Source organism: Dromiciops gliroides, chromosome 3 (genome assembly GCF_019393635.1).
Source record: "Dromiciops gliroides isolate mDroGli1 chromosome 3, mDroGli1.pri, whole genome shotgun sequence".
NCBI classification, from domain to species: domain Eukaryota; kingdom Metazoa; phylum Chordata; class Mammalia; order Microbiotheria; family Microbiotheriidae; genus Dromiciops; species Dromiciops gliroides.
Window position 1 is genome coordinate 227,604,330 of NC_057863.1, and position 27,731 is coordinate 227,632,060.

The 27,731-nt window shown below is 36.5% G+C and overlaps 1 protein-coding gene and 1 non-coding gene across 4 annotated transcripts in view; both read right to left on the reverse strand.

The window, feature by feature from the left end:
• SHROOM2 (shroom family member 2) overlaps positions 1 to 27,731 on the reverse strand; it is a 244,564-nt gene that overhangs the window by 110,719 nt on the left and 106,114 nt on the right. For all 3 annotated transcript variants that reach the window (XM_043992671.1, XM_043992672.1, XM_043992670.1), the window contains exon 2: positions 24,309 to 24,460. In XM_043992671.1, coding sequence (XP_043848606.1) covers positions 24,309 to 24,460 — 152 coding nt within the window. The remainder of the gene's footprint in view (positions 1 to 24,308; positions 24,461 to 27,731) is intronic.
• On the reverse strand, positions 25,565 to 25,671 carry LOC122752235. Its single transcript, XR_006356021.1, has one exon. It is a non-coding gene; the product is annotated as a U6 spliceosomal RNA (small nuclear RNA).

A 27,731-nucleotide genomic window follows, 5' to 3' on the forward strand; every position in this document is an offset into this window, starting at 1 on the left:
TGGAACAGCGTTTTTCAGAGATAGCAATGTCTAAAATGTGAGTGTCCTGGTGGGCTGTTGTTGTTTGTCCTTGATTCTCAAAGAGGACCATGACATCAGGGTGATATCATGACTTACAGTGAATTGGATTTAAGTGCAAAGTCACCAACCTCACTTTCTCCTCCAGAGCCATCTGGGTCCAGTAACAAGATACACATCAGGAAAACTGGAGATATTACTGGATGTTTAAGACAATTGGGGTTAAATGACTTGCCCAGAGTCACACAGCTAGTAAGTGTCTGAGGTGAGATTTGAACTCGGGTCCTCCCAACTTCAGGGCCAGTGCTCTATCCACTGTGCCACTTAGCTGCTCCCTGGTGGGAAGCAAAGGTAGAATGGAGATAGAAGTCATGAAAGTTGAGAAGCAGAGAGGTCACAGTATAAAAAGGGACATTAGTTATCCTAGGCTGTGTGGATATAAGCACACTTTTTGGGATCAGCTAAATGCTAATGCTGTTCTATGCCCAGGTCAGATCAAACCTCAATAAACCTGTTGAATTATGGGAGTCACATTTGAGGATGAACAATGATGAGCATTCCAATACATCCAAAGAAACCTTTGTTTACCCTCCACCCTACCTAGAATTATGAAAGAATTGTGAAACCCATCAGAGAAAGCAAAGGGTTTTTTGCCTGGAGGAAAAAAAAAACAAAGAGAATACTGCTTTATTGAAATGTTTGAAGGGTTGTAATGCAGAAGAATTATATTTACTCTTCTTGGTCCAAATGTATTGCCTACACAATGGGTTCAAGTTACAGAGAGGCAAATACGGACTTAAAATGAGGGGGGAAAATCTTCCTAGAAATTAAAACAAAAAAAAAATTAATGGGCTCTTGATGCAATTAATTAAACTTTGCTAAAATTCTTCAATCACAAGCTGGATGATTATTGTTTCTTATAGAGGATGAACTAGAAAACTTTAAGACTGCTTCTAACTCAGATTTTATGAATATTTTATTTATTGTAATAAAGACATCAACAATCCATGTCCCAATTAAACAAGACCATAGAAAAACTGCAAAGTTGGTAAAGTAGATTTTTTGGTTTCTCTTACCTGGTATTTCCTCCCTGTTTACCCTCCAATCTCTCCCCTAAGATTTCACTTGTTCAATGGATATACAAAACCTTTCCGTTGGTATCGCATTTATGTCTAGCCTATACTGAAATGCCTCCTCATCTGCCATTCTCCCAGAAATCAAACTCTACATGTTCAATATTGCTTAATTCTAGTAGTTGTTAAAACAATTCATTCTGGGGCAGCTAGGTGGCGCGGTAGATAAAGCACCGGCCCTGGATTCAGGAGTACCTGAGTTCAAATCCAGCCTTGGACACTTGACACTTACTAGCTGTGTGACCCTGGGCAAGTCACTTAACCCCCATTGCCCTGCCCCCCAAAAATTAAATATAAATAAATAAATAAATAAATTTTAAAAACCCAATTAATTCTAAAGCTATGAATGATAACAGAGCAAGTTATTGAGGCAAATTTAAGTCGTCTCAAAATAATTTACTTCAGAAACTTCCCTTGTTGTTCATTTGTTTTTCAGTAGCATCAGACACTTTGTGACCCCATTTAGGATTTTGTTGGCAAAAATACTGGAATGGTCTGCCATTTCCTTCTCCAGCTCATTTAACAGATTGGGAAACTAAATCAAACAGGGTTAAATGACTTGCCCAGGGTCACACAGCTAGTAAGATTTGAAACTCACCAGGATGAATCTCCTTGATTCCAGAGCCAGCACTCTATCCACTGCCCTAGAAACTTATAGCTAATTTTATATTGCAAAAACTATGAACCCTATATGCTCAGGAATAGTGGTGTGAGCACAGAGTAATGAATAAAATAATGGCTACAAAAAAATGAAAATTTGTGGTCCCCGTAAAAACATTGGTTTAACCTTTTAAAAAGAAAAGCTAAAATTTTAATGCAATACTTAATCCTGGTCTGGCCATTTTTACTTGGGGTTCTGCTCCACAGCTGCGTGGATTCAGACAAATCATTTTAGTTCTCCAGACTTCAGTTTCATGAGGGGATTGGACTGTTAAAGTTCCAGTCTCTAAGTTCTATTGATTACATGCCTATAGTAAGAAGTCAAAAATGGCTAAACAACCAAAAGGCTGGCCACCATGTGACAAATTTTGGCAAGTGCAATCCAAGGATTTGAAAATATGCAATTAACCCAATGAATCTCTAAAGACCTATGTGGGGAAAATATTTGTAGTAAGAGGACCTCTTGCCCATTTGGCAATAATAAATGACAGTATTTTATAAATCTAGATATATAAATTCAGCAAGATAGCCATATTTAACTTTCATTTCAACCAAGCATTACTGGTATTACTATAATTATTAAAAATACAACCTAACAAAGTTGTCTGCCTTCTCAGATGCTGGTATGGTTAACAGATAGGTTAAGAAATCAGGTTGAAGATAGAAGAAAGAAAGAAAAAAACCTATTATCTAAAAAAGAACAAAAAAACCAAACTTTTTTTCAGTTCAAGTAGCATTTGAGTTAGCCACTTTTTTAAAAAGCATCTTAAAAATGTCATTCTTCAATTGTCTAATTATATTCCACCCAGCAAGAGCCTTAGTCCTTTATTCTAATTATCCTTTGTTCTAATAAAGTCACTTATTAGACATTTTTGAACCCAGCTGCATCAGGTCTTGGAAAATGATGATGAGCTGAGAAAAATATACCCAGTGAGAAAAAAATTAGGTTCTGGTCCTGCCAGAGGGAATCAAGACTTAAAGAAATGAAAGGAATCTTTTGACTTTTCTTACCTTACCAGCAAATCTTTCCAAATACTCTTGCCCAAGGCATACAGATTTCTGTAGTCTATTCAAAAAATGGTAGGAACTAAGACTCAGTCAAAAGAATCTAAAAAAATAGAGGTAAAATCCACGGTAATTTTTATTATTCTGAATACAGAATATTCTACAAGGTTTAGAACAAAATGCAAACCCTTTTCCTAAGGGAAAAAAGGAATTGACTACAAATTGTTTCTTTAATGACAGGGAAGCAATTTTGGGATAGGACTCAAAATTTATTTGAATGTATGATACTTCTGTTATCTTGAGACATAAAACTTCATGTGAATTTTGTTTATGTAAAGGAATATGAGTTCAGCATATTTTGTCATTAAAAAGAAACACCCAGGGGGCAGCTACATGGTGCAGTGGATAGAGCACCGGCCCTGGATTCAGGAATACCTGAGTTCGAATCCGGCCTCAGACATTTAACACTAGCTGTGTGACCCTGGGCAAGTCACTTAACCCCAACTGCCTCACCAAAAAAAAAAAAAAGAAAGAAAGAAAGAAAAAGAAAAGAAACTCCCAGCAGTAAGAATATTATCATATTTTAGCAGGCTTTTTTTGTTGTTGTTCTCCTGCCTTTTCTATTGTGAATGTGCTAGTGAAATTAGAATTACTAGAATAAAGGCAGCAAATGAAATTATTAATTCACAAACTGGAAAATCAATTTCTGCTTTAATAATGAAGATGCCAATTACTATGATAAGGGCAGTGTCTCTTAAGGAGCTCTCCCGACCAATGGAAATCACAAGATCATTGTAATTTTAGTTCAAAGTATTTTATATAGATTGTGTTTTAATTCTCTTGGTAACTCGGTGAGAAAGGCAACACAACTTTAAAGTCCCTATTTTATTAATGAAAAAACAGTTGTTTTTTGGTTTGGTTTTTCAAAAAACAGGTTCTAAATGGCAGAAGTAGGGGCTTAAATTTGGATATTTGAATTTTTAAATGTTTTCCATTATATTTCCAATGAGCAAATTCATTGCTTCTGTCTGGTTTAAATTTCTACAATCAACTGCAGATATTTGTTGGTACTCCTGCTGAACACTGGCACTAAGGTTCCCAAAAGACAGGTACCCTATTTTTGGAATTGATTTATTTATTTAGAATTTTTTATTTTCCCAAATTACATGTAAAAACAAATTTTGACATCAATTTTTTAAAACTTTGTGTTCCAAATTCTCTTCCTCCCTCCCTCCCCACTCCCCCTTAAGAACTCAAACAATTCAGTATAAGTTATACATGTACAGTCATGGGGGCCTTCCTCCTCACCCCCCCCCCCCCCCCCCCCGGGCTGAGGGTTAAGTGACTTGCCCAGGGTCATAAAGTTAGTAAGTGTCAAGTGGCTGACTCAGCATTTGAAGTCAGGTCCTCCTGAATCCAGGGCTGGTGCTTTATCCACTGCACCACCTAGCTGCCTCCTTTCCCTATTTTCTTTAATCTTTGTACCTCCCTAAGAAATGAGGACTTTTCTTTGGATTACAAGGATTTAATAAACATTACTTGAATGAATTGTAAATGTCAGAAAACAATGAGTTTTAATGATCGGTTGAATGTAAATACATTAATTTATAAAAATGCTTAATCAAACCTTGTCAAAATCATAGTGTAAAAAAAATTGCTGCTCTTTCTAATTAAGACATATCTAACTTAAGCCAAAAAATGGTTCCCCTTCCCAAAAGAATTACAAATGGAACTTGTTTTAGGTTTGAAAATGGTCCTTTCCGGCTTTGAACAGTAGCCTGATTCAGTTGGATTTAATTTCACAAATGATCTTTCTATAAATTAGATATTTTTATTTTAAATTATATCAATGAGATAGTATGGTATCATGCAAAAAAAACACATTACTGAACACCTGCTTTTTAGACCTGGTCATACAACTAGCTAGTTGTGTCACCTTAGGCAAATTGCTTGAGATTTGGAGGACTCAATTTCTTCATCTGTAAAATGAGATGGTTGGATCAAATAATGTCTAACATATCTTTTAGATCTGAGTCTATGTTTCTATCTTAGGTACCTGATGATTCTAACACAATTATCTAATCTCACCTGGGCCCTCAGGTATTTAGTTCTTATTAACTCTTTCAAATGCCTCCAAGTGGTTGCCTGAAATCTTTTCTTTGCCTATCAAGTCCCCAACTTCCTTGTCTCAATTTTTTAAAAAACCAAGGCCAGCAAACATGAGCTCTAAATTCTTTCTTCCTTTTCTTTCTTTATTCAAGCTGTCTTGTATGTTGCTTCTTTCTGCACTAGAAACTTGCTCAATCACTTCCTAATTAATTTTCTGGTTTTTTTGTTTGTTTGTTTTTGGTTTTGGGGTTTTTTGTTTGTTTGTTTTTGCAGGGCAATGAGGGTTAAGTGACTTGCCCAGGGTCACACAGCTAGTAAGTGTTAAGTGTCTGAGGCCAGATTTGAACTCAGGTACTCCTGAATCCAGGGCCAGTGCTCTATCCACTGCGCCACCTAGCTGCCCCTCCCCTATATTTTTTAAATCTCTTTACCCAACATAATTCTCTAAAGCTATCGTCTGTCCTCTGCCTGAACTCCCTCTCCTCCTTTTCCTCCCTATCCATACTCATTCATGACTTTATACTCCCCCCCCAATAGTCTTCCATGTTGACTTTTTTCTTTCCTAGCTCACCTCACTGTCAAATCTAGTGGGTTTTTTCTTCCTTCTTGACCTCCTGAAATATTTAACACTATTGACCACACCCTTCTTCTTTACTTCCATAGTATAGAATTTTCATTGTTCCTCCACTTTCCTAACTGTTACTCCACGGCTTTCACTAACCTCTTATCTCATCACCTCATAGCTGGACTATTCTAACAGCCAGCTGGTGGGGTCTGCCTGCTTCAAGTTTCTCAAAGTATTTGATCATGTCACCCCCTTCCACACCTACCCCTGCCCACTCCAGTGGCTCTCTCTAGCTTCCATGACTGACGGCATTCATATTGGTACTGTTTGGCATTCAAAGCCCTTCATAACCTGGCCTCTCTTCTACCTTCTCCAGTATTTTCTTACACCTTATTACCCACTGTATACTCTTCAATCCAATGACACCGGTCTCCTGGCTGTTCCTCAGACAAGATACTCCATCTCTCAGCTCCAGGTTTACTCTCCTCTGGTGATCCCCAATGCTTTGAATGCTATTCCTCCTTAACTCTACCGTCTGACTTCCCTGGCTTTCGTTTTTAAAAATCCCATTTTTACAGCCTTTTCCCCAACCCCTCCTTAATTCTAGTGCCTTCCTTCTTTTAATTATCTCCTATCTATATCTCTATATGCTTGCATGTCATCACTACCATTAGATAGTGCGTTCCTTGAGAGCAAGTATTGTCTTACCTCTTTTTGTATCCCCAGCACTTAACACAGTGGCTGGCACATAGTGGGTACCCAACAAATGCTTACTTATTGATTATCTTACTCCTGCTCTTTCGACATAGGTATCCCCATCAAGACTCTACTCTTAACCCTCTTCTCTTCCTACAAATACTCCTTTGGAGATATCATCCATTCCCATGACTTCTAGGCAGAAAATTCACAAATCTGTATATCTAGCACCAGCATCAACCCGAGCTCCAATCCAACAATTCCAACTGCCTACTGTATGTACCTTGAGTAGACTCCATTCCACTGTCCCAATCCCCTCCTTTAAAGGCACCAATTTAGGTACCACCTCTTCCATGAAGTCTGTTTCATTGAGTTATAAATTATCTCATCATAATATACATGCCTTATCTCACTTCAAAGACCCCCAAGTTCCTAGAGGGTAAATATAGAATAGCTTTCTTTGTATCCTTAGAACCAGGCACAGTGCACTGCACATATTAGGTAATTAATTTTTGTTTTATTTAAATAAACATTTAAAAGTCTTATTTCCATTCTCTAGTAGAAATGGTAATAACAAACTAGAAAAAATTAAAAAGAGAAAAATAAGGTACTATAGAGTCAACATTTGAACAATCCAGTTATATTTGTGACTAGGGAAGGACTGGGAAGGAAGGGAAAAGGGGCTACCACTTCAACTTTATACTCAGGAACTCTGTGTCTAAGTTCCATAAAAGCTAACCACCATGATATGGTGCTCCTCTCTCCACAATCTCCTTTGCCTTGTAGATATTCACCAAGAATACACTCTGGATAACTGTAACTCCTTCCATATTTTATATCCCAGAGTGACTTCAGGATAAGATGGAGAATGAAAATTCTTCCATAGGATTCCTTCTCAACTCCTAAGTCAAGCCTCCAACCTGAGAAGTCCTTTAATTCAACCACCTCATTTTAAAGATGAGGAAACAAGGACCAGAGTTTCAAATGACTCTCTCACAACCACTACATATGGTCAACATTCAGAGGCAATAAGTAACAGAGTCAGAATTTGAACCCAGATCTCATTCCAAATCTAGTAGTTCTTCCAGCCCTCACTGGTGCCTAATGGTAACTCCCAATTTTCTATTCAAAAATAAAATTTGGAACATCAATTTGTTATCCATAGATGTTTGGGCATGATTCTCAGTATGCTTAGCCTAAAGACCAATTTTTAGAAAGGAATAGGATCATATTAATGTCCCTTCCAGCTCTAAATCAGTAGTTTGCAATGGACTGAAAGACCCTGTAATAAATAGGTCACTGTAGGGCAATAGGGGTTAAGTGACTTGCCCAGGGTCACACAGCTAGTAAGTGTCAATATATATTGTCAGCTCAGGAAAAAACCAATGAAACTTCTTTTGGCTTAGATAAAGACTGCAGAATAAATTAGTATAATGTGGTGGTAGTCATTGAAAAAAAATTGTCTTCATCAACCCGCTTTAAAAACCTCAGGGTAGACAATGCAATGTTGTGGATGGTGACATCACATGTGATCAAATCTACATTCCTAACGGGATACTACTAAGCTAGTTCCTCTCTTTATACATGTGGGAAATCAAGTAAAGATAGAAAATTCCCAAATGACTGAAATAGCTGAAACTGATACAGTACATCAAAGCTGTATTTTAAACAAATGCCTGTGCCAGGAAGAATACAGATGAAGATTAAAGCAACAGAGAGTGCTTTTCTCTATGAGAAGTTTTATTTTGAGTTATCTTTCTCTTGAAAAAAGAAAGCATGAGAAACTATTTTCTTACAATCCTTGATGTTTACAATAGGGCTCTTAAACAGAATTGATCAAGATTAATACAATAGCTCATTCAATAATCATTCGTGCAATGAACACTTATCTAGTGTCTAGCATCAAAGAGTAAATCCAAATCTTGAGTTTGCTAGCAATTGCTTTTTCTATCCATTTTTTTGTATTTTCATATGCAAAAGAAGCCCTACTTAATTCCTGAAGTAAAAAAAAAAAAAAGAGCAAAAAGATAGTATTTGCAATGTTCAGAGGAGCAGAGTTATCTGTATTTAGCATCATACCTTATCTGATTTCCAACCAGTAATTTATTCAATTTAGTATTCAATGGTGGCACCAACAAAACGTATTTCCAGATATTCAGCTGTTAAATTTCCCATTTGCAACAGGGCAGGGTTTTTTTTTTTTGGGGGGGGGGGGGGGGGCGAGGGAGGCAATTGGGGTTAAGTGACTTGCCCAAGATCACACAGCTAGTAAGTGTCAAGTGTCTGAGGCCGGATTTGAACTCAGGTCCTCCTGAATCCAGGGCCAGTGTTTTATCCACTACGCCACCTAGCTGCCCCAATAGGGCAGATTTTTGGCTCCAAACCTTGGTGGTACTCAAATGAGCAACAGTAGTCTTGGAGCCCACTCTGTAACTCAATGACAAGATAATCTATGGTTTACATATAAATATTAAAACCAAGAAGAAATTCTCTGGATTGAAATTATTTTTTACCAAACCAATGTCACGAACAATACTTGATTCCTTTTTGTTTGTTTGGTTGGTTTTTGTAGGGCAATGGGGGTTAAGTAACTTGCCCAGGGTCACACAGCTAGTAAGTGTCAAGTGTCTGAGGCCGGATTTGAACTCAGGCACTCCTGAATCCAGGGCCGGTGCTTTATCCACTGCACCACCTAGCTGCCCTCCTCCTTTTTCATTTAAATAGTGTTGCATTAACAACACAAAAAATTTAATAGTAACCTGAAGGTCAAAAAAAGAAAAGTTTTGAAGAACAAATAATCTCATTTAATTATTCATGCCAGAGTGCCAAAATTAATAATCCCTTAATGACAGAATAGTTTGGTTCTATTATTCCCCTAAAAGATACTAACAATTAATAACCTTAGTACCAAAAGCTATCACAGGAAAAAGAGAAGTTTTCTGACTATAAAAGGAGAGACTAGAAGTCATTTTAAAGTTGGGGAATATCAAAGAGATTGGGGGGGGGGGGTAGGGACTTTGGAACTATTATGAAAAAATAAAAACACTGATTTCGAACTTATAAAAAAAATTGTAAAATTTGAAGGGAAAAAAGTCCGTAAACTTTACTGAGTGACAAGGGATATTCTGCAATAAAATTTTGGTTACTGGGGCAGCTAGGTGGCGCAGTGGATAAAGCACCAGCCCTGGAGTCAGGAGTACCTGAGTTCAAATCTGGCCTCAGACACTTGACACTGACCAGCTGTGTGACCCTGGGCAAGTCACTTAACCCTCATTGCCCCCCCCCCAAAATTTGATCATTGGTGTTCTAGATTATTTTAATCATGATAAAATTCTACAGCTATGCCAATTAGGGAAAATGTTTGCAGAACAACTGGGGAATGAACAAATCATGTTTTATTCACTAGGTTCTAAAGAATTTTTTTCATTTTCATGACATGTATATTTTATTATAATTTGCTACAGTTTACAGGGAAAAGGTAATGAAGAAATCTACGCAAATCTTTTAATAGAGTGTTTTTTACTTACTTTCAACATGAGTTCATAAATGACAAAAGGTAATATTTTAAACATGCGTGTGTGTGTTATCCAGTTTTTATACTACTGCTATGTGATATTTCAATAATTAGTTTTTTGAAGTCAAAAGAACTGAATTTTTTTTAAAAAAACTGAACACTGATACTCTCCATGAGATTTAAACATTCTGGGACTCAGTTTCCTCATATATGAAATTACATGATTGACATGGATGAACATGAAGGTCCCTTTGAAGCCAAAATCTTTTGATCCTATGTTAGGTCATTTGATATTATTCAATATTGGAAAAGAGAAGAAGGCATTTTCAACATTGCCATCAGGATACTTTTTTGGAATACTACTGTGCTGTAAGAAATGTTGAGCTGGTTGATTATAGAAAAAACATGGGAAAACTTGCACAAAATAATAAAAAATGAAATTAAGCAGAATCTAGAGAAAACTATATACAGTAACAGCAATATTGTTTGAAGACTAATCATGAACAGTCAAGTTATCCTGAGTATAACAAATACTCAAATCAACTACAAACGATCTAGGAAGGAAGATGCTATCTACTGACAAAGAACTGATAAATTAGAAGTATGCATAGCATGAATCTGTGTCAAATGGTGGCCTGCTTTAGTGCAGGGGGGGAGGGAGACAGTTCAGAAATTAAAATGTAACAAAAATAAACAAGGGAGGGAGGGAAGGAGAGGGAGAGGGAGGGGGAGGGAGAGAGGGAGAGAGGGAGAGAGAGGGTGGGGGGTGAGAGAGAGAGAAAATATAGAGAATATGGATCTCTCTATCTCACCCAGGATGGAAATGCAACAACCACTTAAGGTACCAATTCCAATACTGATCAGCATGAAAGCTTTATTTTGCTCTGTTTTTCTGACCTGGCTGGTTCACCCCTCTGTTTAAGCAGCCTGGTGGCCTTCTGTCCCTCTACACTCAACAAATTGGTGCTGAATTTAGTGTGGATCCCTGATTGGCTTTACCCCTACTGTAGCTCGGAATTCCCAAACTTGAGTAATCTACTCTTCAGCCTCCCCAACAGCAGTGTCTACAAGTATTCATCACTATACCTGATAAGATGCCTTCTTTGATGATGGAATATTTTACCATCTCTTATTTTACAAAGCTCTAAGAACTTTTATCTTATGAAATCTACCCCAAATTCTAAGCATTGGAAATATAAAATATAAAATTATATACACTAAATTTTACTTCTTCCAGAGAAATATTTTCCTTTGTAACCAAGTAACATATTTTGCTCTCATATTGACAACCTTAAAAGAGTATTTTACATTAAATTTTGGGAGGGCAGGAGCACCTCCTTTTTTATATGCTCTCTGACCAGTACCTTATCCATTACAAGTGTTCCAATATCAGGAACCAAAGTATTGTTTGGGTCCTTGGATTGTTACAATAGAAAAAAGCATAATGTCCCAGAGCCATGTGTTCCAAAGGGAATAAAGCTCCAACATCTCTCTGTGGGGCTTAAAAGAGGTGGCCTGGCAGATGGCAGTACTAAGCTGCTCAGAGCTCAGGCCAATAAAACAGTATAAAGGTAGTAAGTAGTGTCTGCAGTCTCTTCTCTCAGTTTGAATGGGGGAAGGGAGTTGTGTTCCTAATATTCTGTAAATAAGGGGTATAAGCTTTTGAAGAGCTTAACCTCCCCCTTCCCAGGCCATCTGAAAAGCTACATAATAAGCCCATGAAAAAGCAGATGCATTGTTCTAGCTGCTACTTAGATCCCCCAAACTCAATCTTGTTTAAAATTTAAAAAACAAAAAAACACATCAGTCCTAGTTCACTGCCAAAGGAAACAAACATTAATACCTCATGCCTCTGGAAGGCCCAAAGTCCATTTTGGTTCTCCCACTGGATCCTAGGCTGTTAGCATCTAGCATCCTCCACTGGCTGGACAGAGTGTGCACACAGTATCTGGGGCCACCAGATAAGAGACTCAAGATAACAGTCTCCCTTAATTGTGTGCTTACCCTGGTGCTCTATTCCCAATTGGCAAATACTGTAAAAGCAGCTAGTCGATGTGTTCTGACTCTAGGTACAAGTTTTCACAAAGTCTTTTCTGAAAAGTTTCATATGAACCTTCAAAAAGTGGAAGTACAATTTCTACCCTTCTAATTTAGTTGTAAACCTAGACGTTAATTCTCATTTATCTGCATCCCTAAAATTTGTGCTTGTGGGTTTAGTTTTCTTCATTAGCATTTTAGCTTCATAGTAGATTACTGTTTTGTAGCAATATTTTCAAGTCCAAGAAACCTTTTAAGCTCTCCAATATAATTCCCATTATGCAACATGCACTAAGTGCAATAAATTTTCCTATGGAAAACTCTTCAAATTAATAATAAAAACAAGAGAATCCTTTTTTAAAAAAATCTGCAGTGAATGTTCTGCACAATTTGGAAAACATTATATTTTTTTCAAAAGTAGATTTTCACAAAAATAACTTTGGTTGTAATCAGAAAGAAAGTTACATCTAACAACCTGTTAGATGGAAAGTGAAGTACGTTAAGACATGGAAAAGGAAAAATAATCTTAGCAAGGTAGGTTTCGTTAAGAACACTGCTTTTAAAGTTAACATCTCATAATCTCACCTTTTCTCAGAATATTAAATGTGATCTATGACAAAGCAACATTTATACAGATACTTGTTAAACACATGCTACACACTAATTTAAATCAAATTCTAAATAGAAGCAAAATGTTTTCCAGAACAAAAAGTAAAATGTTTATGATCCATGTTTCTTTTCTGCACTGATTTCATTTGACAAAAAGGAAAGCATAATAAAAGAAAATCATAGCATGAATGCAGGCTGTTCCTCCTAAATTTTGTATCTATTATATTTGAGGAATAAATTAGGGAGACACAGTAACAACAACAGCAAAAAAGGTGTCACTTAAAGTAATTCTACATACCATATATCATGAGCTTTCATAACATTAGAAAAGTTACAAATTCATGCTTTTCCTTTCTTCTGAATCCTCTAACAGAAGACTACCCCCAAATTAAAAGGTTTCATCTCACACACACACACACACACACACACACACACACACACACACACACACAGGTACATACCCTCTATCTAAACAAATATATCATTTCTGCCACACTAACAGCTTTCTAGGAAGGGGGAGAGGGAAATAAAACCTCAAGCCGAATTAGTCATTCTCTCACTTTTTCCAACATCAGTGCATTTGATTACAGATCTGTCATGGCTTCCAGGAACATCTGTGCTAATCAATGTTGTTGCCTTTGGAACTACCTTGTCAATGGACTATTCCAAGTACCTAGTACAAGAGGGGTGCAAAGAAATACTAGCTTCATGTAGAATAATGGAAAATGACTTAACATACAAAAACTAATGCACATTAAAAAATAAATTTCCTAGGAAATAATGAACAAAGTTCATAAAATAAAACTAAGTAGTCTTCCCAAATATTTACACTAGCAAGTTTTACCACATAATACAGCTAATTCCCCCATGATTTTCTTTTTAAAGGATCCTCCCCCTTCTGTGTTAATCTCTGCCAGAGTGTAAATTTAGTGGGTTTAATTAGATTCAAAAAAGGGGTCCCATTGCTACACTGAGCAGAAAAAGCAATAAATTATAATTGCCAGCAGCATCAATAATCTTTCTTAGGAAATCCCTCAGGGGAAAAAAGTTTATTCAGTACATTCAAGAGAGGCTACAGTCAGTTGAAATTTCTACTCCTTATGTAACAACTCCCTTTTAAATGGTACAGCTACAAACTGATCTACAAAAAAGAGGGAAAATTATCTATGAAAGGATTCAGCTTATATTTAAAATAAAAAACTATAATGCATCTAAATAGGTATTGATATACACTTGGCTTTTAGCAACATCATTATGTAAATATAGGCATACTGAAATGATGGAGGGGAAGAAAAGCAGAATGCAATTTTTAGGTACTATAGTAGAAAATTAAAGAAAAAGACATGTGTTTAAGTTCTAGGTTCCTGAATGAACGACTGCCTCTACTCAACACCTCAATATACCACCCCCCCCCCCCCCGGGGCAGCTAAGTGGCCCTGTGGATAAAGCACCGGCCCTGGATTCAGGAGGACCTGAGTTCAAATCCGGCCTCAGACACTTGACACTTACTAGCTGTGTGACCCTGGGCAAGTCACTTAACCCTCATTGCCCCACCCCCCCAAAAAATAGTAATTGTTAGGAGTTGTGGTAAAAAAATATATATATTTATGTGGGCCAGTGCTCTATTCACTGTGCCACCTAGCTGCCCCTACCACAACTCCTATCACACATCCATTTACACTCTTGTTATGAAGCTAGAAAATGCTTCTCTTTTCATGATTCACTAAAGAGCAAGGGCTAATACAGATGTCAGTATATTTAACATAAGAATATTTATCACTTGACAAAGATTTGATACAGTTTCTATTCCCCAAGTATCTTCTCTGAAAGAAATGCATTCAAAGAGAACCAATCTGCCATATCTTCTTTCCCAATCTCCATAAAGTCAAAGCGATATCTTCCTGTAAAATGTCAATTCCATTAAAATGATCTCCAGTGGGAATAATCAAATTACATCTCAATGAGGGCATCAATCAATAAGCATTTATTCAGTGCTGATCATCCTTACATAAGAGTGATTTACTATTTTTTAAAATAATGTGTATGTACAACCTATATCAAATTGCTTACTGTCTCAGGGAGGGGAGAGGTGAGGGTGGGAGAGAGAGAGAGAAAATCTGGGACACAAATTTAAAAAAAAAAGAATGTTTAAAATTGTTTATATATAATTGGGAAAAAATTTTTAAAAATAAAAAATAATGTGCAGACCATTATTATTAGAGCAGAACGGGAATGGGAGGAGAAAGGGATGAAAGTTTAAAGGTATGCCTCAGGGCAGAACCTGGAAAGTTATCAAAAGGCTGCCTTGCTACTCCAAACCATTCTTAACTAAAATGCCCATACGCAGGTGCCAAAATCCTTTGCACCAGACAAAATATATTATTTGGCAGGGAAGAAGCTCTCTTCCCCATCCTGAGCCATCCCTTCAGATGGACAACTCAGCAACTGCTGTCTCTCAAACCCCTAGAGTACACAAAATGCCATGAAGCAGACTCACAGACACTAAAGATTAGTATTAGGAGGCCTTTGTTACAAGCAACATTTCACTGTGGAAAGGAATTGTGCCTTGTCATTTATAGAAGGTAGAGATAGCAATCTGTCTCCTGAAGTGTCATTTTTCTAGCATCAGTTTCTAAATGATGACAAGATACTTACTTATCAGTCCCATGAAACAAGATCCAATTACTTTTTAAAACTTAACTTGCCAAATGCAATTCTACTCCCAACCACCTGTTCACAACAGAGATGAGAGAAAATCTCATGCCTACAAATTAAAAGTCACACTTCCCCAATCTGAAGTTCTACCATTTATCTTTTCCCTATCAATTTAATTCAGCAAATGCAAGAGCCAAAAAAAGTATTAGAATTCATCTGGTCCAATCCCTTTAACCGGTTCTACAATTTTGTTCTTTAATCTACTGTTTATTTGATTTTAAAGTCTCCATTTAAGTCTGCCTTGCTTGTGCCCCTAGAATTGAATACTAAAGCAGAGATGGAAACATAAGAGACAAAAAACAGACATACACACAACAGAAGAAAATGAAATGTTGATGGAGCGAGCTCCCGGAGGAGACAGTATCAAAGTCACAAGTAGAATGCTTGCCCTTGAAAAAAATGAGAAGTTCTGGTTTCCTCAGAAATTGGAATAAAACAGAGGAGAGAATAGATAAAAATACAGAGAAATTTTTAGGTGTCAAATAGAGGAGATGAGGAAGCTCATGGCAAATGACTTCAATTTTCTCAGTAGAATAGGAGACAAAGTTACCTGCAGAGAGATTGGAGGTGGGGATGAAGGTGGGACATGGGATAGGAGGTAAACTGGGTAGATAAGCCAGAAGTCCTAAGAATAAATAGCAGGAGCCTTAAACCAGTGGTCTTGCTTCCCTCCCAGCCATCATTTAAGAAAACAATTTCTGTGGATAAAGAACCAGCTTTTCCCAGTCACTGTCAACCAACTGCCACTAATTAGGAAAGCCAGCATAGAGGCAGCTAGATGGCACAGTGGCTAAAGCACCAACCCTGGATTCGGGAGGACCGGAGTTCAAATCTGGCCTCAGACACTTGACACTTACTAGCTGTGTGATCCTGGGCAAGTCACTTAAGCCTCACTGCCCAGGGGGAAAAAAATAAAAAGAAAGCCAGCCTAGACAGAGGCAGTAAATGCATCTCACAAGAGAGACAGGAAGGGGCAGATGCCAATCAAGTCAAACTTCCACCATCACCTCTCCTCAGACCTCAATAGGGTCTGAGAATCCAAGAGACTTTCCAATACTCAGCCTACTTCCAGCTGAAGCCCAGCAACCATCATCAAAGAAAGAAAAGGGGTCTAACTTCAACACCACCAAGACTACTTATTGACCAACTGCCACCAGTGGAAAAATAAGCCCACCATCCCCCAGGCCACCTGTCTTGCTATCAGTCCAGTCACTATCTTGAGAAGCATCTCCTTTGGAAAAGTAGACTGGCAACTGCTCATGCAGGTGTTGCAGGCATAGCTACTAAGACCCAGAAATTTCTCACCAGCAGAATCTTTGACACTATCAAATCATTCAACAATAGAATTTGATATGATTTATATCAGTAGAAATGACATTAAAGAAGATGTCCTACCACCTTCTTTGCCACTAAACGCTAAAAACCATGAGATTTTTCACCTGACTTGCGCTGAAATCTTATGTGTTCTCTTTCCAATTAGAATGTAAGCTCTGAGAGCAGAAAGTGTTTTGTATTTTGTATTTCCAAAGTTTAGCAGGTGCTTTGTACAGAGTAAGTGCTTATTAAATGCTTTTTTCATTCATTCATTCATAGGAGACAGCAGGTTTGGAAAAGGCATTTGGAGAAGCATAATGTAGAACCAAGGAGGGGAGAGGAAGAGGAAGGGAAGCATTGCCTAGCAGCAGTGAGAGCACCATGGAGATTAGATCAACTGAATTTGCAGAGGACTTTCCTGGGTTGGTTATGTGACTTCCCCCCCAAATAGTCAGAAGTACCCAAGTAGGGAAATTTTGAAGGTATAATGTAAACTTGGATACCTCATTTAAACGATCTAGGCCTATTTCTATATCTGTAAAACGTAAATACCATTGCGCTCTCTTATAAGATTTTAAAGCTCAAATAGAAAAGTGTACATAACATGCTTTATAACTAAAAAAGTACCACAGAAATGTGACTTTTTTATTATTAAGTAAAATTCATATATGTGTTTGTAAAAATCATATGTTCTAATCAGGCAATAATAAGACATACATAAAATAATTAGTGAACACCATTTTACATAGTAAAAGCAGGTTTCAGTCATACAGCTAGGGCAGTATTTAATAAAATACTATTTGTATGTGATGGACAATAAATTGAAATACAGTTAGAGAATAATCTTACAGAATATCTCAAAGAGGTTTCTTTCCACCTGAGACTTTGAGCATATCTAAGGGAGTTTAATTCACTGATCCTTTAGTCATCAGGATGAAACTGACTAGGTAACAGACCACCATTTAGCAGCCACAAAGAGAGACCCTTCTTACCATTATCACTGAGGAATCAGAAATTCCCCCTCCACAATTATAAATACAATGAAATCTTAGGAGTCAAAAACAGTGCTAGTTTTCATCTTCAAGATCTTAGCCTTGATGTTATTCTAGGCAAGTTCCAGGACACCTGCAACCCATGGTGGCAGAAAAACAAGAAATCTCAGGGTTCTTCAAGCTAACATCAACTGAGAAATTATTCTGGCTGACCATATTCAATTTGATTTTGGATAAAACCTGTTTTCAAATACTTTTTTTTAATGATATGTTTCAAAACTGGTATCATTTATGGTATAGTAGAAAGAACACAGGCTCTGGAGTCAGAAACTCTTGGTTCAAGTCTTGTCTTTGACACTACTTGATCACATCACTTAACCTCACTGGGCCTTGGTTTCTTCATTTGTAAAAGAAGGAAGTTGAACTAGATAGCCTCCGAACCCCCTGTTGGTCCAAGCTCTATGCTCCTATGACAAATTTCATTTTAGTCTACAAATTCCTTCAGTAGTCCTTAAACCAAGAGCTAATATCAAAATATATACTTTTACTATGCATAAACTTTTTCTATAAAGAGACAACCCCCCCTACATTTATAAATAATGCTCTTCAAGGGCCATAGGTTTTGCCCAACTTCCTATTTTTTTATATTATCTTCTTACACTCAACTAGAAATGCACAAGAGTTCCAATAAAGGGTTCCAAGTAAAGCCTATTTCTCTGAGAGAGATCAAAGATAATTTCCCGTCCAAAAGCCTTAAAATGCAAACTATAGTTGTTATGTTCAACAACTAACTATCTTATCTGGAAGGAAGTGACCTCTAAAAATAATAGACACCTCAATTTGGTCGTCTGAGAGGAAAAAATTACAATATTTTTTATAATCTGATAAAAAAATATGCAAGAGTCTAAAGGTCACTCTTACCTAGTGCAAGCAAACTAAAACACTAAAGTTCTATTATTATAGATAAGGTGGGGGGAAAACCCAAACAAACAAATAATAGATTAGGTGAAAGTTTCAGTCACTTGGATAGATGTGTAAGATTGGCATACAACAATTGGTATATAGGAATAGACATTTTCCTGGTGAGGAATACAAACACATTTGCTTTTTCCTACCATAAACAAATTGGTGCCTGCTTCGTAAAGTCTTTTATAACCAGGAATCGTGCATCCCAAGTGCCTGTGTTCTTTCTAAACAATATAATTAGGATTTTTGGAGAAAATGTCATTGGTAAAGAAGTGGGTTTTCTCCATAGGAATTGTAGTAAGGAACCCAGTTAAAGTAGAGAGGATCCTACCTCCCCCATAGCCATCACTACCTCTCTAGTAAATCACCTCCCAACCAAAGTCTTAATTAATGGATTGGCCAATGAAAAAAGGGGGCAATACTGAGAGCCAACTAGAATGTAGATGTGATTTTGTCCTTTTCTTCCAAGTAATACAAGAGATGATGTGATATAGTTTTAAGAACGTTGAATTTCAGTCTCATTCTGTTGCTTATTATGTGTATGACTTTGGACAAGTGATATAACCTCTCAATATCTCATTTTCCCCCCACAAATCCGTTTCTCTTCTAAGCTTCCTTATTTCTGTCAAAGGCACCCCCACCCCACATATGTATTTAAATAACTTGCATTTACTTTCTTTATATTTATTTTGTCTGGATATACTTATATATGTACTTGTGGTCTCCTTTGTTAGATTTTACAACTCCTTATGGGGGATTTCTTCACTCAGTGTATCTGTATCGTTCGTGTGTGTGTGTGTGTGTGTGTGTGTGTGTGTGTGTGTGTGTGTGTGTGTGTAGCACCATGCCTAGCACATAGCAGGTGCTTAATAAATACTTATTGATTGGCTGAAAGAGATGACTTCATCTATGGTCACTTTCAGTTCTCAGTCTATGATCCTAAACTATGTGAAATGATTCACTGACCAGAATAGCTGGTAGAAACACTGGACTCTAGAGGGATGAAATAGAAAATAGCTAAGTTTCAGCAGGAGGTATGAGACCCCTTGCTGAAAGGGTATAATTGTGTAATCTGTTCTTGAGATGAAACAATCTTATATGGTACTATCAAGGGAAATAAGGGAAAAGAGGAGAAATGAAGGGGTAAGATTACTTCCAGACCTCAAACTAGAGTATAAAACAGTAGTAATCAAAACCACATGGTATTAGATAAAGAGAAAAGTAGATCAATAAAACAGATTAGACATAGTGGGAATCAGAAATAATAGAACTAAAAAGACAGTGTTCTGTAACCCCCCAAAACATGAATCATTTGAGAAGGAACTCCCTACTTGAAAAGAACTATTGGGACAACTGCAAAAGCAGATTGGAAAAAATTAGACTAATATCTTATACTGTATTCTACAGTAAATGAAAAATGGATGAACCTAAATTATACTAAAGATGAACAAACTATATACTTTTTTTTAAGTGAGGCAATTGGGGTTAAGTGACTTGCCCAGGGTCACACAGCTAGTAAGTATTAAGTGTCTGAGACCAGATTTGAACTCAAGTACTCCTGACTCCAGCGCCGGTGCTCTATCTACTGTGCCACCTAGCTGCCCCAAATTGTATACTTTTAACTGCTAAGGGTATGAGATGCACTAATGTTAGCCAAACAAGAAGCAATTACAAAAGATAAAATGGGAAATTGATTACCTTACACTGAAAAGCTTCTATACAACCAGTCAACAAGAATTTACCATGTGGCAAGCATTGTGCTAAGTACCAGACACTGTATAAGCAAAACTGATGCAATTAGGATAAAAAGGGAAGTAGTCTAATGAAAAAAAAATCTTTTTATCAGATTTCTTGGAAAAGGGTTTGGTAGCCAACTAAGAGAATTATGAGACCAAAAGCCATTCCCCAACAGGAAAATGGCCAACAATTTTCAAGAGTTGCAGTCTATTAACAGGAAAATGAAAGAATCACCAAATCATTATTAATAAGAAAAATGAAAAAAAAAAGACCAAACAAACAAAAAACCAAAAACACAACTGTGGAATTTTATCTCAGATCCAGAAAACTGACAAAGATGCTGAAAGATAGGGATATTCAATGTTGGATAGATTGTAGAAATATAGGCACACTACAATCCTGCAAAGCAATTTGGAATTATTCAAATAAAGTGACTAAAAGGTCCATACTCTGACTCAAAGATTGTGCTTCTAGGTATCTATCCCAAGGGGGAGTCACTGATAAAGTCCCATTTATTGACAGAGTATCTTCAATATTCATGAATCAGCTAACTATATTAGAAATCATCTTTCAAAAGGATCAATTTGAATATTTTGAAAATCAGCTTGAGTTTTTAAATATCTACAGAGATGAAAATTCTTCTCTAATACTTTAAGATTCTATCCTGTTACTTTGTTTAAAATATGTATATTACTATATCAAGCAGTGTAGTCTCCTGATTACAGAACTAGTACAGATATACCTCACTTAAAGGAAACCCACTATATGAAAATCCAAAACCACAGCTTAGTTTTTTAAGGTAAGACAGTGACAGCATAAGCAATATACAAAGGATAACAAACAAGTAAATGGGGGGGGGACCCCAAACTTTCCCAATAAACATTAAAAACAAGAGTAACATAGTTAAAAGAATGATTTTTATTTTTATTCATTCATTCCTTCATTTGTTTATTTATTCATTCATTCAGTTGTTTGTTTAGCACACAGCTAATGAAGTATCAATTTTCTGAGGCCACATTTGAACTCAGGTCCTCCTGAATCCACTGCACCACCTAGTTGCCCCCAAAAGAAATCTTTACTTTGGTAAAGATAAAACTACAAACTATTTTTTTAAGTCCATTATCTTCAAAGGATCAGACAATTTAAAGTGTTCCCTTTTCTTTTGTCCCAAAGGACAATAATTTCTGGCATTATATTTTCAATGTCCAATGAGTATTTGTATTTTATATTTTTAGTATAGTTATTATTAATATTTTACAAAAAATGTATTAAGGATTTATGACACTTTAAAAATCCAACTTTTTATTTTTAAGGTAGGGTTTGGAATGAAGAAAAACAAAGTTTTTTCATTATATTTTTGATCCTTCCTATACTCTAATGAAGTCCTACTAAAGTCTCAGTCTTTTTCTTTATTTGTTTTTGAGAAGGTGGGGAAAGGGATAAGGAAAAAATTAAGTCAGGATATAGTCATCAATGAGAAGGGGGGGATCCCTCTAATCACACGCAATGATCAATGTTAGTGCTACTCTAACCTAAATTAAAAGATACCACCCTCCTTTTGGGAGCATACTTTGCGGGGTGGGGATTGGGAAGCATTTGTTGTCCTACAATAGCTCTCTAATGCATCCCAGCTCACTCCTTGTTGTTACACAGCCCACACTGACAAGTCCTCTCATGGTGAAAAGGAAACAGGCTATTTCTGTTTTTTAAAGACCAGATGAGAAAAGACCAGTAGGATAGCTACTTGGTGAGGAAAGTTTTGGCTCTTATACCTCAGGAAACAAAGAAACACAAATTTTTGGAGTTAGTCCTGTTCAGTCTCTTCAGGATCTATAGGACAGTGGTAAACTAGCAGAAGGTGGGCAGAAGAAAAAAAGGAAAAAGGGGTACTAAGAATCACACAGTTTTTACATACTCTATAAATAAGAATTCAACTATTAGTATTCTATATATAACATCCTTTTCCAATAACAAATGAGTGAATCATGTAGTGAAGGGTTCCAAGCAATCATGACCATCTCACCATTAAACTATGATACAAAAGAAAGTTGCAGCTAAATGGTCCAGTTTTTCCTTGGAGAGACAAGCTCCAAAGAACAGAATTATCTCACCTTTGTAATGCTCGTAAGTGGCTGCAAAAAGGCCACAATGGAAATACATTTTAATAACAAGCACTTCATGATTAACAGTGGAGATATTATATTTAGACTTTGAATATCACAGTGCTGTATATACTGTATAAGCATGAATAAATTAAACTGAAGAAAATAAATGTGAAAGAAGATGGGTGCACTACACAAGTATTAAAAAGGAGATACATGTTGGGTGCTGGGATATCCATTTTTAAGGTATTTAAAAAATAAAGAGAGCACCCAAAAGCATGGGGAAAAAAATGTTCAGAGTAAAGTATGATCAGAACAAAATACAGCTTAGTCACATGGTGAAAGTAAGGCTAATTTTCTGAACAGCTCGGGTACACCCTCAGTATTCTAGAGTCAAGGGCTTGAGAAAAAGGCACATGGCATGTTAGGTGGTGGACACCCAGTGGCACATCTGTGGGAGGACCCAAATCAGAACTGCACAGAATGGGCAAGTATATATGAGTTACCACAGGCATTGGTAAGAGAAATACACAGATGAATGAGATCAAAGATGCATTTGCATTCTGTCTGGAAACAAAGGGCATATATATAGATATATAGATATTTTATTACTGAAAAAGAAAAAAATGAGGGGAAAGAAGGAAGAATGAAGTAGGGTATTATTAAAGGTTTATGCATTTGAGAGTGGGGTAGCTGATACAGTTACCAAAAGAAGTAGAATATTACTTCCCTTCACTCTCAAACCTCCCACCTACGGAGCAATTCCTGAAGTTCTTCTTTCCCCAGCCCACTGCCAAATAGTTCCATGGAAATTTCTCCTTCCAAATTTGATAGGAAAATAAATATGAAAATAGCTTCATTTATAAAACTCCACAATTATCCAACCAACTTTCCAGGAATATATTAATTCTGTAAAAGCACACAAACACAAATAGAAATGCAAATGCTCTGAATGAATTGACATTACAATTGTACAGTGGAAAACAAATTCCCTCAAAAAACAACAAATGGCAAAACCTTTCACAGTGCCTAGGAATAACATTTGAATTCTGTTTATAGGCATTATTTCCATAGTTCTATATCTCAACTTCTGTCAATGATCTAGTTCATGGAAACAGACAGCTTTATTTCCTTTGAAAATTGGCTTAATAGAGGAATCTTTTGTAACTAGACTAATAGTACTAATTAGCAGCTTGCTGCATAGCTGATATACTGTGAAAGCAAACAGAAAATAGAACCGCCTGCCACCTTGTGTGAATGACATGCAATTGCAAATCTTTTTCTTATTAGCAAACGTAGTTTTCTTTCTTCACCAAGGAAAAGTACAGACAAGACCAAAACAAAACAAAAACTAACAACCTAAGAATACTCAATTTTATGCTGATGTTGATAGATGCTATATAGACAGTGACACCGACAAAGAGATGAATAACAAGATGTTTCATTGTTTGGGTTTTGATGACTCAGAGTAAATGTAAATAGTCATTGTTTCTGTTCCAGCCAAAAACTCTGAGGGTCTTCCCCTCCCAGACCGTTTTTTTTTTGCAAAGGCAAACTAGGCCATCTTTTGCCTCAATTCTTAGGAAGCCTTTAATGGGCATTGCCTCAGACAAACTGAGATCTGGAAAAGACCTTAGCTTAAAAAGGCACCCAGGGCCAATGCCAATCATCTTGACCTTTGTCTTGCCACTGGACTCCAATGACTCTGGAGAGTGAGGCTGATGACTCTGCACAGCTCTGCCTCATTTAAATCCAATTCACTTTCAAGTCAAGATAACCCTTACAGGTGTCATTAGTCATTTTTGAGAAAAAAGGACCAACAACAATAACAACAACAACAACAACAACAACAACAACAACAAGAAGTTAGGACTAAAATAAGCAGGCTTGGTTGACAGGTAGGGGGTATGTAACTTCAGAGACTTCTCTTCAAATTCTAATTATAGATTTCCAAAAGTATAGCAGTGATGTGAAGTTTGGGGGTCCATATCAAGACTATTATAATAGAAAAAGCAATGATCTATTGGGGTTTAGTATTTAATTTTTTTTCTTCAAAATGCTTTGTCATTGATTTGAAAGTGGTTAAATTGGTGATGAAACTTGCCAAAATCTTAGCACTACTGCAAGGCATCTTACCTTTTTACTACTAGCTTTAGGGTCTTATGTGAACCTTTCACCAAGCAAATTGCCTCCTGTCTAAATCCAGAGAGGCCTATGTCATTGATGCCCACAATCTCATCTCCAGCTAGTAACTGATCAACGGCTGCAGCTTTACTTCCTTCTTCAATCTGAAAAACAAAAATAAATATCATATTAAACCGTTAGTATCAGATGATTGAGTTAAATCAAATTAAGTAGATATTCCAAAACACCTATGGATCAGTGTGTGTTTATTCACTGTGATTAGATATTCAGAGGTTACTCTAAAAAATAAATATGTAATTACTTTACATTTAGAATAAGTCTGGGCTATTCCTGCTACTTATCAAATGATTGCTATTTCAACCCCCAAAGAGGTTAATTGTTTCCTATTATACTGTATATCACTTGCTGCTGCTGCTGTGTGTGTGTGTATGTTGTCTCCCCTGTTCGACTGAAAAGACTGTCTTTTCCCCTCTTTTTGTATCCCTAGTACTTAGCACACAGTAGGCACTTAATAAATGTTTATTGATTGATTGACATAATTTCCCTCTACATATATTCTATAATCCAGGGATTCTGGTCTCCTTACTGTTCCGCCCAAGACACTTCATCCCCCAAATATTTTCACTGGCTGTCTCACATGTCTGGGATTCTCTGCCTCTTCATTTCCATATCCTGGCTTCCTGGGCTTTTAACTCAGCTAAAATTCTGCCTTCTGCAAAAAGCCTTTCCTGGTTCCCCTCACCCCCTTCATACTAGAGTCTTCCCCTTGAGATTATTTCCTGTTTACATTCATGTGTTTGGTTTGGATGTGTGCATCTTTTGCATTACAGTTGATTTTTGAATTATTTAAGGAAGCTGGGGTATAGAACTAAAATGAGAATTGCTATGTTACATGGTAGTTAATCTGGGAGACTAAGAAAAATATTCTACAAATCATAACATTTACCTAAAATTCCTACATAATCAAAGACCTAAGCAATTAAAAGCTCATATTTTAACAAAGCACTTGATAATACATTTTAATCCTAAAATACATAATGATGTTCTAGTGTAGATATAGATATAGAGATGTGGTCATTTCTCAGTCATGCCTAATGTTTGTGACCCCCATTTGGAGTTTTCTGGGAAAAATACTGGAGTGGTTTGCCATTTCCTTCTCCAGCTCATTTTGCAGATAAGGAAACTGAGGTAAACAGGGTTAAAGTGACTTGCTCAGGGTCCCAGAGGTCACACAGCTACTAAGTATCTAAGGCAGGATTTGCTTGACGAACTTGTGTGTCATCCTTGCACACAGGCCATGATAATCTTCTCTGTATCGTTCCAATTTTAGTATATGTGCTGCTGAAACAAGCACCTAACGCAGCATTTGAACTTGGTAAGATGAGTCTTCCTGACTCCAGGCCCAGCACTCTATGCACTGAGCCACCTATCTGCCCTGCAGATATAAAGATGTGTAAACATCAAACTTTTCAATCAACCTCTAGTTTTAAGAGTCTCAAATTAACTCCAAGGTGAAAATAACATGACTTTTTTTTAATCATTCAAAGTTTCTATCAGGACAATGTGGAAGAAAGATACAGTCAGACTGAAAAAACAGGATGAGTCAAAAAGACAGAATGCATCACAAGCCAAGACAAACTAAATGATAAAGTCAAGGTTTATATCAAGGAAAGCACACATTGCTAACCATCCCCACTCCTGTAGTGAACCAGAGAATAAGTTTTTGGACCATGCACCAGAACCCTTCTCGTCCAGATTCCATTCCTACATCTTCAAATGTCTACATTTCTACTTGGATGTTTTAACAACCCCTATAAATGTGTCTAACATTCCCTCATGAAATCTCATCCATCCTTGAGGGCAAAGACAGATAGATAGATATATATAGATATAGATATAGATATAGATATAGATATAGATAGATATATATAGATATATATAGATATAGATATAGATATAGATATAGATATAGATTACTGGTTTTTGTATCCCTAATATATAATGCTAGGCATGATGCCTGGCATATAGTACGCATTTAATAAATACTTCATGAATGAATACCAAGTTAATAAATAACTTTTTTCCTCAAAACTGATTTCCCCTCCTGACTTTGCCATACTTCTATCAATTCTTAATCTCCTTGGCCAGAAATTGGGGAGTAATTACTACTTCCCCTCAATTGCTCTCAGTTCTTCCTTTTTAATGAATCTTGGCTCCATCTCTTCCTTCACACTCTCACTCCAAGGCCTTTATTACTACTATCTGGATTATTAAAATATATTCCCTCACTGTCCAAGCCTTTTCCAGAAGACTGACATAGTATAAAGAAAAAAAAAACCATTGATTTGATATCATAATAACTGGTTTTAAGTTTTAATTCTGCCAATTACTAGGTATGTGATCTTGGGCAATGATAACAACAAGAAAAAGAAAAACAATAATCATAATAGTTCAAATTCATTCAGCAGTTCAAAGTTTACAAAGCACTTAAAATATATTATCTAAGTGAGATTCTCTTCTCTTATTTGTAAAATAAAGAAATTATAGATTATCTCTAAGATTTCTTCTAGCTATAATATTTAATAATTTTTTTTATTCAAGCTGTCTTGTATGTTGCTTCTTGATGAATCTTCCAAAAATCCTATTTTAATCAACATGAAATTGAAGGCTTCAAAACCTTCAATTGATCCCCATTTCTTCCTTGGAGTCTCTATTTTCTTTTCCATATTTATCATCCGCTACTTCCAAATAGAGTTAACTTAATAAGCAAAAACAATTCCTACTCTAAGGATCTCACATGTAAACAATTATATACAAAGATACTGACAAGATAAATTGAAGATCATCCCAGAAGGAGAAAGCACTAAGATTAAAGAGGTTGACAGATGAGGAAACTGAGGCAAACAGGGTTAAGTGACATGCCCAGAGTCACACAGTTAATAAGTGTCTGAGGCCCAGTTTGAACTCATGAAGATAAATCCTCCAGACTACAGACCTGGCACTCTATCAACTGCACCACCTAGCTCACCCAGACATATAGCCAGGTCCTGATCAGTGCCAATAAGAATCTCTCACTTATTCAGTTTCACAATGCATATTTCTATTGCATCGGAACCAATTGCCAATGTCTTAAATAATTTTAAAGTATTGTTTGATAATTTTAAAATATTTATACTATTTAAAACAATGTTAAACCAGTGTTTTACATAATTATAATTCAACTTCAACAAACATTTGACCAATTAAGGGGGTCCATTATTTGCAGTAATTGTGATTTGGCTGTATATTCTATTTTGGCCTACAGAGATCTTCTTAATTCTTATAGTCCTTATTTAGCATATTTATCCTTCAATTGGCACAGTGTTGCCTTATATAGTTTTATTTTTCACATATATGTCTTAACCTTCCAGCTAA